This window comes from Siphateles boraxobius, unplaced genomic scaffold (assembly GCF_051911475.1).
Source record: "Siphateles boraxobius isolate OS27281-9 unplaced genomic scaffold, OSU_SipBor_1 41, whole genome shotgun sequence".
NCBI classification, from domain to species: Eukaryota; Metazoa; Chordata; class Actinopteri; order Cypriniformes; family Leuciscidae; genus Siphateles; species Siphateles boraxobius.
The window spans coordinates 24,555,376-24,568,041 of NW_027509042.1; the positions used below are offsets into that span (position 1 = coordinate 24,555,376).

The following is a 12,666-nucleotide window of genomic DNA, read 5'->3' on the forward strand; positions in this document are numbered from 1 at the left end:
AAACATTTAGTAACATTCTGTAGGGAAAACTGAAACACACGTTTGGTGAACAATGATGCCTGAAAAGTGACAAACCAAAGAATTCAAATAAATAGATATAATATACAAACGGTGTTATTGAAAGGAAAAGAGGAAAAGCTTGACACTAAAATGTAACAAAACTCAGTCAAAGATGAAGAAAGATGACAATTTCAGAGTCAAGAAATTGGCAATGACAGATGGAGAACACAAAGATACTTTAGGAAGAGGAAATAGAGAGGAAAAGGGTAATAGCTGAACCACTGTGTTGCAACTTAAAAAATGAGAAACTGAATTGCTGCATGTCACAAGCTGCAAGTCAAGTGAGGATGACAAGATATGGAATTTAAGAATCATGTAGAATGTCCAGGAAAGTGTTCAATTCACTCAAGCAACCCAAAATCCACACCTGTGACAGTCTCAAGACCAGCCATATGTGGTATAATGTGAAGGGTATATCCCTACTACTTGCATATTGCATGGTTTGTTTTTTAATATACCGTAAATTGCACACACACACACACACACACACACACACACACACACACACACACACACACACACACACACACACACACACACACACACACACACACACACACACACACACACACACACACACACACACACACACACACGTACAGTCATTAATACACATATCATCATTAATACCTGTAATCCTCAAAGTAACATTTGTGTTTGTATGCAGGCATTAATGTTTGTATAAAGCATAAGGAGATGGGCTTCCCCAGCGTGAGAGTCCCCAGAATCTTTGTTCCTACAAAGGATTTTTTTTCATCTACTTAAATATCTTAGGGATTTTTTTCCTTGTCATTTTGCTTGTTCATTGGGGGAATTTCTGAGACACTATTATTTGTAAATCTCCTTTGTAACTATACTTTCTGAAAACTGCTTCACAAATCGTTTGAAAAAGTATCCAAAAATCTACAGCCCAACTCTGAAAAGAGGTGACAGTCCACAGAAGATCATAACTGCAGCAGCTCTGTTCCCTAGGGCCTCTCCACAATGCATTTTCAAATAATCTATATAGTATTATGACTATATGGTACATTCAAACGTTTATTAGCAAAACAAAAAGCTGAATGAAAGAAAATGTATGTGAATCAGCATGAGAGTAATGAGGGAAAAAAGTGAATGAATAAATATAAATGCAGTAGAGATAAGTAAAAAACAAAGAGGAAAAGCAATGAAGCAAGATAAAAACATCCTGAGAACCTGCTAAAGACGACAGTGTAGAGTTTGGTCCGAACCGTCTGCACAAGCTCAGAGTTAAGGAAGTTCTGACACAGACAGAAAGTGCACCTGTTACAGGTACACATGCAGCGTAGACGCGCATGGCTGCCAACCCACAGAAAAAGATACAAGCACATGACAGAAATGAGGCATTTCTAAGAAACAAGATATAGTGTACTTTTGAATTAACATATGAAAGTGTCATTTTAACTTTATTTTCCAGTATAATGTTTAATTGTTATATTGGTTCAACAAGACCAGCCATTTCTAAGAAACAAGATATAGTGTACTTTTGAATTAACAGATAAAGGCAAAAAGTAAAAGTAGTTTAAAAAAACTTGAGGAACACTCAAATTGACAACCCTAACAAGTGGAACATTCTCTGTTGTTTTCTCTTTTGTTGTCTTACACAATGAAGGAAAAAATGATATCACATGCTTGGGACTTCACAAACTGACTCGCTTCTGAGTAAACCACCTGACCATGTACTAGTTTTATTGTTATCTGCATTTGAAAAAAAATACCCAGAGAGATAAACAAGAGCGGTAAATTAACTCTTTCCCCGCCTGCGTTTTTGAAAACAATTGCCACCCAGCGCCAGCATTTTTGATCGTTGTCACAAAAGTTTAAAAGCTCCCAAAATATCTTGATGTATGAATATCTGATCATGCAATATCTCAAACGAAAGAACAGACTATCTGCTTTTAAAACATTTTATTCTAGCTTTTAATGCATTATTTTTTTTTATTAACACTTAAATGTGGGTAAGTTTAATAAAAACAGCATCATTTTGAGCAAAAAGCTGAGAAAATCGTGTTTTTGTCAAAGGCTTCATCTAGATCGGATTCAGAACGATGATCAAAGCATAGATTGAGTAGATCAAGTCCATCAACACCCCCAAATGCTTGCACAGTCCTATAGCTCTTACTGGGATGACATTTCATTCGGTAATATTTGATTTATATGCTGTTCAATGTTGATGATTGCATTATTTTACATATGCATCCGCTTACATATGATATTGCTCGTTTCTGCTTCTTTTGCACATATCTTTTGATCAGGAGATTCAGTACTCTTTCAGAATATGTCTAATAGCGCCCCCCACTATATAACAGTAAAAACACGGAAAGCCGGAAAATTCCATTAATGGCAGGGAAGCATTGTCTCATAAATGACGGAAGTTTCTGTCAATGGAGGGGAAAGAGTTAACAGAGATAATTAACAGAGATAACAGAGAGAATTCAAAAATAGTAACTTATAGTAATAAATCTTAAAACACCCTAAAAGAAATAAACAATCAGAGGCAAACTCTACTGTGCTTCAAATGTGTTAAAATTCCCGATAAATATTATAATTGTGGATAATGTAAACACACTTACGGGTACACGGCCATGGTGGTGAGTTTGATGAAGACGTCTTTGCTGGGAGCCGCAACTGTGTTACAGGTATAGGACTGAGGCGGAGGCATCTTGTGCTTGCGGCAGAATTCCAGTGGAGTCATGCAGTATTGCTGTTTTGTTTCAGGCAGGTCTGACTTTGCGGCAATCAGCATACATGGAGTCTTACTGTCCATGAAGTGTTGCTGGGAAATGAGGTAAAACGTGCATTTAGAACACATATCAGAATACATGCAGAATATAGGATGTTTAAATTATAGTAATAAAGGAACATTACCACAAATGTGAACTTATTGCCCTCTCTATTAAACATACAGCATAGCTTTTTCTTTAGATAGTAAAAAAAAATTGACATCAAAGTGTAAAACAACAATACTGTGAACAACACTGTCAGTATAGCAAACCTTGAAGATTCGTGAGCAGTACTCAAAAGAGCAGGGGTTGCTGACATCATAGATCAGACACACAATGTCACATGAAAGTTCTGTCTCAGACAGGAAATCAAAATCTGGAAAGACTTCGTGGAGCTGAAGGAAAAACATAGGAACTTAAGAACAAAGTTTAAAAGATTCAGTTTACTTTTCGAGAAACTGATAAATAGTACAAATAATGATAAATGGTGGTCAATTCTCTGAACTCTGAACAATGGATTAAATGCATAATGTAAGTTCAAATGGTTTGAGGTACTGCAATAGAGCGAATTAGTCTTCCGTCAAAACCCAGAAAGCCTTATTCGCCTGTGGTTTCCTCAAGATTTTCATGTGGGGTTTTATACTGGGGTTTTTCAGTTTATGAGAAAAAGAAGGTCTGTGGTAAATATAACTTGATGATACTTGGACATTTTGCTCTACAGCATAAATTACACACACACACCCATAGCGAAAACGTCACTTTTTTGAAGTATCTAGATCAGAGCGTTTGGGGTGTGTGCAGTTTACATGGTAGAGTAAAACATTGTAGGGTATGGACCAATCAGACACATACTAATTATTCATTATATACAAAGGTTTATGAAACTCCTCACACAGCCCAAATGAACAAACACAAGGGCAGAAACAGTGTCATGTTACATGGCATGACAAGGAGATTTTACGACCTCCGAGGAATGTGGTCACATACTCAAGAGAGAGACTATGAAACAGAAACCCTCTTTAAAACAGACTTTGCTGCATTAATCATAGACTAACTGATCTATAAATGAACATGCATAAAACTGTGAAAGAAACAGTGTAAATGGTTTACTGTCTCGTGTACTATTAGGTATATATTATGGTATGTATCCTGGTATACAACAAACTAACGATCAATGTAACCTCACCTGTATAATGCCTCCTACCTAACTAATCCTCATTTAATGACTCACACTTTGATGTACATCACCTTCTTCTAGAATGCAGTGTGGATGTGTTATAGCTATTTTAGCATTAATGAAGGTATAATCTTGCTAGGGACAAAGATCCATAAATCAACTAAGAGCCACTTTCCCTCTCAGACATGTCCCCTTTCTGATTGGTCGAGTTCAACCCTTAGGGGAGGATCTTCTCCAGGCCTTATTAGAGACAGTCCACATGTGACCTCCCTCTCTTAGTTCTTTCATCCAGCCGCAACACTGTTCTGGTGATTCTGGGGAACCCCCTCCCCCTCCACGGGGGCCCCAGGGCCCAGCAGGCCTCGATTCCAACCAGATATGGGCTCAGGCAGGAGAGAGATGACTCTCTCACAAAGAACCAAGGACAATCTCAAGAGTTTTGGAACAAAGACTCCAACCAACAACGACTCCAATCACCCATCCTTCCGACTTCCTCACTTCTCCTGGGTGCTCGGCGTGGCCTCAACAGAGTCCCAGGCCTTGACCAAACCAGCCATGCGTTCCTGGAGAAAGAGAACGCTCAACCAACTTCCACTTGACACTGCCGGAACCATCAACGACTTCAATTTTCAACAACTTCAAGAATTGTTCCCATTACAAATGCAAGTATTCAATTCAATGAAATGTGAAAATGAAATTCTGATGGTTCTTCTCATAGACCCTCTTCCGGTTTCCAATTTCATCCTATCACTAACCTATTTCTGTATATGAGTGTATGTTGTTTAGTTTATTTATATTCATATAAATATCTATATTTAGTTAATAAAACTTGTACATAATATGTATTTGGTTCTGTTTTGTTTGCAATACAAGTCACTTTACGATCACGGTTTTTGCTACTGGCTCAAAGTACTGTACAGGCGAAGAAATAATTATTCTTCGGTGGCCATGGAAGATACCCTTTATTAGAATAAATTAATAATCAAAAGAGTTTGTTGGAAGAACTGATTAATTGATTGTAATATTAATTCAGCCACATCAAGTTAATCCAATTAACTGACCCAAATATTTATAATTAATAATAACAAGATATTATTGATCATTAATATTTCCAAAAAGCTGAGTTGCTTACATATATGGTGGAGAATTTTAAGGCATCGTATTAAACATTGTATGCAAGCAGACAGTAATCAATCATATGTTGTCCCATAAGTTTTTATTAACATCTCATACATGCACGTACAAGTTTCTGGGTAAATCAGCAAAACTATAGCTTGAATATGCCTTCCTACGAATGGCAGAAAGTTCACAAATGCTATAATGCATATTTAAATCGTACGATAAGAAACTCCTAATATTAGCGAAGAAAGCCTAATTTCAGATATAAATCGAGCATAAGCCTTCTCTGACGAAGAAATCTCAGATTAGCCGCGCGCATAAATGGTACCAGAACAAATTAACCTGATATGGACGAAGAAATCTCCATTTTCAGCATTTTTGAATGTGATCTGAGCGATGTTCCTCAATCACCGATTAAGGCCTTATTATGCGTTACGTCATTGTATTCATATTAAACCGCTGAAGCGCTCATATGAAACAAACGCGTCGAATTCGTATTAGAACAATCAGCTAACTAGTAATTTGCCATTGTCTGTGAAAGAACGGTGCTGTTTTGATTTGTTAAAAAGAGTCACTCACACGCAACGTCGTGTCTAAGCGAGAGACTCAGTGCAAACTGTCAGCACAGCTCGATCGCTGCTCCGAACGATCTGTGTTGTTGGTTGGCATTGCGTCCGGAACGCGAGCAGGCGTTCCTATCTAGTTTTTCTGACAACAGCACCAATCTCACAGACCCTCGTGTAAACAAGCGACGGTTGTAGCCAATAGCTCCCTCAATCCTAACTTACAAGTAAAACCCTCTACCTCGAGTGATAGTTTTAGCACCGCCTAAAAACTTAGACACGTTAGAGCGTAAAGTGTAACCTTAAACCAAAGACTATAGATTTTGCGTGATTTGAACTGAGAGATTTGAACACGAGTAATGAGAGTCAAAGCTCTTCGAGGCTTTGAATCAAAGGAGTCAACTGCGTCACAAATGATTCTTTGTTTGAAGCGCCCTCGCTGGCGACCCCTGCTGGTCAGAACAGTGTAAGTGTAGCGGAAACTCAAATCAACGGAACACCTTTTACAAACCAATCGCAAAGGTTTTATCAAAAGGTGTAATCAGGTAATGGCAATCCGCGAGCTACCTAATATCGTTTAATATGAGGTGTCTTTCAAGGCACAATATCTTAGTAAACTGTAGGGCTCGTTTTATGAAAGCTTGACTCGAAAGTCAATCAGACCCTTTATCAAATGCGTCATTAAATGTGTACGAATGTATAAAGTGATACGAGATCACATAGAGACCAGATACACACTGGTTCACGAACCGTTGAAATTTAAAACAATTTCGAAACAGCTATGACGCGTAACGAAGCCCAGTTTAATAAAATCACGTGACCTTAGCAGTGATACACATTACACACTCCGAATGATTTGAGACGAATGATTCACCCTGGTGCCAGAGCTTCACGAAGCACGTCTCATAAGAGGGTTAAACCACCCTCTTCTCTCTCTTTCTCTCTCTCGACCCCTTCCTCTTGGTTTCACTTTCAGATTGAAACCCAGATACTTTGGGTTTTTATTTGTGTTTCTTTTATTTTTACTTAAATCTACCCCTATTTTATTTTGTGTATTTACACCTGTTGAGCCTGAATCGTCCTATTCAGTTAAGTGGAATTTAATTAAATTGGGAATTTAATTATATCAATTTGCTTATTCAAGTTCCCCCATAGTTACCAGAGCTATGAGAACACACAATGTTTACATAATTTTTTTTTGATTTTATTTCAATTTAGTTATTTACTTTGGGTTCAGCCTGAATTCTTATATTCAGCTAAAGAAAAAAAAGGGCTCAACTAAATTTGAAATTTAATTAAATTACTTGATACGCTTCCCTTTCCTTTTAGTTTTCTTAGAGCTATAAGGACATTCTAACTTTACCTTTACCTTATTTTAGATCACTAGTCACTATCCTCATCTTCTCTCTCTCTATAGGATTACAATATCTAGCGACTGTTGTTTCCATAGTGAGTTACACAGGTCATTAATATCCTACTTCCTGTCTGTGTTTTACCCATCCTCACTCCTTAGCACCAAGCTAAATACATGAAGTACGGCTAAACACAAACGCACAGTAGGCCCCAGACAGAACTGGAAACACTTCCCATTGTTTCTTCTTCTTCTTTTGGACCTTGAGATGTCTGATGTGTCCCTGGTAGCTTAGTCTAACAGCAGCATAACCCATAAGTGACTCCTGTTTACCTATGTCTCCTAGCTAAACCTAAATAGGTAAAACACTCCTTTCTTCCTCTTCTTTTCTGGTTTCATCCTATTGTTTTATTTTGGTTTTGCTCTATCTGTTACTCTCGTAGCACAACATGTGAGAAGAACCATCAGCATTTTTGAGTAATAGGTTATGACATGTAAGAGCCCAGTCATCAGTCGATGCTTCTTAAAGCACGTCAACTAAGATACTCAAAACCTTTTTTTTTTTTTGTTGTGTGTGCTCACCAACACTAAATTTTAGCTGCTCCACATAGCCATTCTCCCACACAGATAGCTCACCACCTCTGTAGAAACTTGCATTTGCCTGTGCCATTTCTCTCTCGTGTTCCCACAAGTGTGCCAGTAGGCCTCAGACACCCGGCCCTGCCACCAGGACCACCTGAAGACCCGGCAGAGCAGTGTCATGGACATCCTTCAGCCTGAAGCAGGCAACGACCTGCCACGGCAGAGGAAGGAACAGTTAGGCAACAACGAAAGCAGACGTCTGACACCCAGCCTGAGCCACCAAGAGCTGACCAGCATTATCTTCTCCTTGGCCATGCTCCCGCAGGCCCCAAACAGGAGATAAATGAACTAATGCTGCCAGCCACAGGACTCCACAGAGAACGAACCCTGCTTAACGGGAGAAGGCACAGGACAGATGCAGAGACCCTGACAGCGGGGAGCAACTGAAAGAGATCACCAGTTTTCAAGCGGCTCTGACAGCTGCTGAGCACCTGCCAACAGACGAGAGAGGAACTGGTTGAACTCAAAGAGAGAGACGCTGAAGCCATCGGCTTGCAGCCAGAGCTGAAGTCCCAACACTGACTCAGCAATGCTGCAACATTATAGACCAGCTCGATGTGGTCCAAATAGAACTGAAACAGTCCAACCAACTGCAAATGGACCCCACGAGAAAGATGTACCCTGCTGAACTTCGCATCAGCAGCGTAGGCTTCCCCCGCCCTGCACAAAAGGGGGGGGGGGAGACAAACCCCTCTGCTTAACATGTCATCAGACAATTTCCTTAAAGCTTCTGCAGCCGTGGAAGGAAAAGGATTGATTCAGAAGAATCTTGAAACGACGCTTGTAGTGACACTCAAAGACCTCAACCGAATGGCCAGACATATCCCTGCATTTACACCAGAGCTTGCTAGACTCTATCTGATCTGGATCACATCCAGCCCAGAGTTGCGACGCTTTCTGGCTCGGCAGCCAGAAAACATCCAGTCTAACTACCAGCAGCTGGAACAAGCCATCACAACAGGATTCTCAAACTTAAGAGTCTGAATGTAGACTGGGCGCGGTCCCAGACACCAACCAGGGTAACCCTGAAAGTCCCTGTGCTACTACCACAGACATCAAGCGAGCTACCTCGGAGCGTGCAACAAACCTGTGATGGAGGAAGACACCAGCTTCAAGAACCTTTTGACTCTGAACTTCAAAACCCAGAAGACACACGGCATGACCACAATGCACGACTCTGCTACAAAGTTCCTAGTCAGCATAGGACATAAAACTTTTAAAGTAGATGAAAATGTGTGCTCAAAAGGAAGCAAGAGTTTGCATTAGTAAAATTTGAATTTTACTGATTTAAAGGAAATCTTGAATGTAGGTGTAAGCCTCACGTGCCAACATACTATGCACTGCTTTTTGAAACATACAGACATTGTGCCACCCGCTGGGTGAAATATACACTGCTGTACATTAGTTTCCATGACAATGACTTGTTACAGGAAATACAAACTCCAAATAGGGCATTCGTCACCCTAATGCCAGATAGTAAACAAACCACCTAAGCTGGGAAAACTAGCATGACCTAGAGCCCCTTCGTAACTACTGTTATCCTAAAAGTGCTTATTTGATCATTCCGATCCAAACGGGACATGATATGCGATACACATTTTGATCACTAGCTGCTGGCTTGTCTAAATGCAGATAAAACGATAGCTGGAATTGACATCTCTACTTAAAATAATAATTAAAAAAAAGTAAAAAAAGGAAGGGTCTTAACTGGTATCGGTAATTTCAGCATTAAAGCGTAAGTCTGTTTGACAAAGGAATCTCATCTCAGCGGCATGCAAACTGTACCGGTATTTATTAGTCTGCTTTGGTTGAAGGAATCCAAATTGCAGTATTGCTTAATCTGTTTCTGACGAAGGAATCTCAGTACAGTGTTATATACACGTAGACTTGGGTGATGCTCCCCTTTCTACAAAGTAAAGACCTTACAAATTATTGTTAGGTTGATGTAAATTCACCTAAATTTTGGCTGCATCTACAAGCAGAGAGCTACCTAGCGATCAAAACTGTTTACTCGCTGAAAAGTCAGTATTTATGCACGAGATGGACGTAACTATATAGGCTTAGTAGCTATATATAGCCTTACTCTGTAAACAAATAGAATAAGTTGCGTACAGTGAAGAGAAGAGTTCCATGAATAAATTTGCAAATGCCAAACCACATTTGCATTTTACTGAATGTTACATCAAGTTCTTGAAAAGTATAGGCGCCCCCTTTTAACCCGTTTAAACATGCATAACTCATTTAAAATGTGCAGACATTCTTCATGGACTGTTGAATTGTTCTGACATGCACTGGTTCCCATGACAACGACTTGTCACAGGAAGTGCTAACTCGTGACGTCATCTTGTAAACAAACCAGCCTAGGTGGCTAAGCTAACTTAACCTAGCGTCCATCCAGCTTAGGCTAAGCTAAGCTAACCTAGCATCCATCCAGCTTAGGCTAAGCTACATAATAACTTCTACAGTTAGCGGTTAGCATCATTTACTTGAAGCCTTAATTACAGCTTTTATGTATACAGCGCAAAGTATTCTAAAATACTTTCTTTAACCCCATTTAGGGTTTCTAATTTTTCTCTTTCCTTACTTTCAATTCTTCTCAGATGAATTTCACCTTCACTAGTTTAGGCATAGTCCTTGCTGAGCGCTGTAGACTAAATTTGCAGATGCCCTGTCAATTAAACCCAAGTTTAATTACGTGTAAGTTGTGTAGCTAGAGAAGAATTCTTATAGTTATGAGAATTTTCATCAGCATGTTGACTAAACCTTTGGAGGGACACACACGGTGTGGTCTTAAACACGCAACAGCTGTGACCCACTATGGAGTGTTGGTCCAGGCAAATCTAAAGGTTAGTCACTAGTGCTATTGATTACTCTCAATTTCAGATCATTCCCGCTGTTTTGATCACTTACTTAAGTCCTTTTTATTTTTATTTTTTATTTTATTTAAGTCCTTTTTATTTTTATTTTACTTCGATAATAATAGCAGTCAGCTATTCACTTGTCTATTCTGTCATGTATATGATTTATTTCCATTTCTTCTCTTGTTCAAATGTGGTTCCATTTCCCATAGGGCCCAGAAAGGAACCAGAAACACCTTTATTTGTGATTTTGTTTATTTTCAACAAGTGCACTAATTTTTATGACCCTGCAACACAAGTAACTTCAACGATTAATAGGCCATAACTATAGTCCTGAGGATTGATAATAAGCATAATTTGAATAGGAAAGCTGTCCTTTTTCCTCCTATTCTTCACTTCGTCAAGCCGTAGTGAACCACCAGTTAAGTCCAGAGAAATATTTTAGTCATAAGAACCATCTTAAGTCATTTATTTCATCTCGGCTATGCCCTTTCCAGGAAATACTCTCGGAACCACACAAGTCTTAGCCTCCTAACATCCACAGCTAAGATGATAAGGATACAATACACACTTCACTAGCTAGCTACACATGAAATACCTAGCTTTATGCTACATATCTAGCGAACCCATTAAACCGTGGCTCTGAACTTTCTAGGGTCATGCATTAGTCTCTCACCACAGGTGTGCCAAAATGTTGCAGATCCTCTGCTTAACCTGACCTTAACCGGTTAGGAGAACGAAAAGACTGACAAGCCATCGCGAGGAACACTGTTCCACCCATGGCTGCTGACATCCGACGGCACCGGAGCCAACGGAACTGCACCATGAGAGAAGAGGACAAACGACCCATGACCCAAGCCAGAGTTACAGCCACACCGGGGTGATCAAGATTCTCATCTCCTTACCCCACCTTATGGGTATAAAACAGAAGGTAAACAACCTCACATAATAGATCACAGCGTCCCACAAGGAGCGGACCTGTGCCCAAAGCCTTACAGACCAGCTAGACACTGAGGTTCGAACCAGATTCAATGCAGCTGGACTGAGCATGCCCAGGACCAGCACAGAACTGTCACCATGGCAACAACCCAGGTACCAGCCAAGCCCCTTGGAGAAGCCATGGAGGACAGCACCCTCAACCTGCAAACACCACAGGAAGACCAACGGCTGTCAACAACAGCATCCTCTTCCATACCCTTCACACAGGTGTCAATCTGAGGCTCCGCAAGGACAGCTGGACGCACCTGCCTCAGAGTTACTGGAGCCGCTGACACACGCAAAATAGCTCCCTGCACAGGACTCACCCGAGGAGTCCTGTAAGGTACAAGCTTCCGACTCCTTGCCCACCCCAGCTTAGGCAAGCTTGCGTCGGCACCACCATAAGGACAGAACAACACTTCAATCCTTCAGACCTCTCGTGACAGAGGCTAACAACCACCTTCTGACCTCCGGCCACCAGCACCATGTCAGCTTGAAAACCTCTCTATGCTACATAGAGGCCTAACCACTTCCTGCAACCACAAGGAAACACCTGCCCCAAAACTAATGAACTTCAGAATGTCCCAACACCTGCTGCCTCAACACCTGCTGCAGAGACCTGGACTTGGCTACTGTCCACATCACCAGCCGTGGAACGACCACCGCTCCAGAAGACACGAGCAACCAGAGGCCACCATGGCCTTCCAGCCTTCTATGACAAGTGTGTGTCCGATCTCTCTGCACTTCCAACTTCGCTCGTGGTTGTCCTTGAGGGGGGACAACAACGATCGAGAGGGGGGATCTGTAGGGTATGGACCAATCAGACACATACTAATTATTCATTATATACAAAGGTTTATGAAACTCCTCACACAGCCCAAATGAACAAACACAAGGGCAGAAACAGTGTCATGTTACAGGGCATGACAAGGAGATTTTACGACCTCCGAGGAATGTGGTCACATACTCAAGAGAGAGACTATGAAACAGAAACCCTCTTTAAAACAGACTTTGCTGCATTAATCATAGACTAACTGATCTATAAATGAACATGCATAAAACTGTGAAAGAAACAGTGTAAATGGTTTACTGTCTCGTGTACTATTAGGTATATATTATGGTATGTATCCTGGTATACAACAAACTAACGATCAATGTAACCTCACCTGTATAATGC

The 12,666-nt window shown here is 40.4% G+C and overlaps 1 protein-coding gene across 3 annotated transcripts in view; it reads right to left on the minus strand.

The window, feature by feature from the left end:
- rhot1b (ras homolog family member T1) overlaps window positions 1-12,666 on the minus strand; it is a 28,720-nt gene that overhangs the window by 773 nt on the left and 15,281 nt on the right. For 2 of the 3 annotated variants that reach the window (XM_077199005.1, XM_077199007.1), the window contains 3 exons: window positions 3,074-3,196; window positions 2,652-2,854; window positions 1,255-1,377 (listed from right to left, as the gene is read on the minus strand). In XM_077199005.1, the coding sequence (XP_077055120.1) occupies window positions 1,255-1,377; window positions 2,652-2,854; window positions 3,074-3,196 (449 nt within the window). The remainder of the gene's footprint in view (window positions 1-1,254; window positions 1,378-2,651; window positions 2,855-3,073; window positions 3,197-12,666) is intronic. The other variant, XM_077199006.1, reaches the window with a different exon arrangement.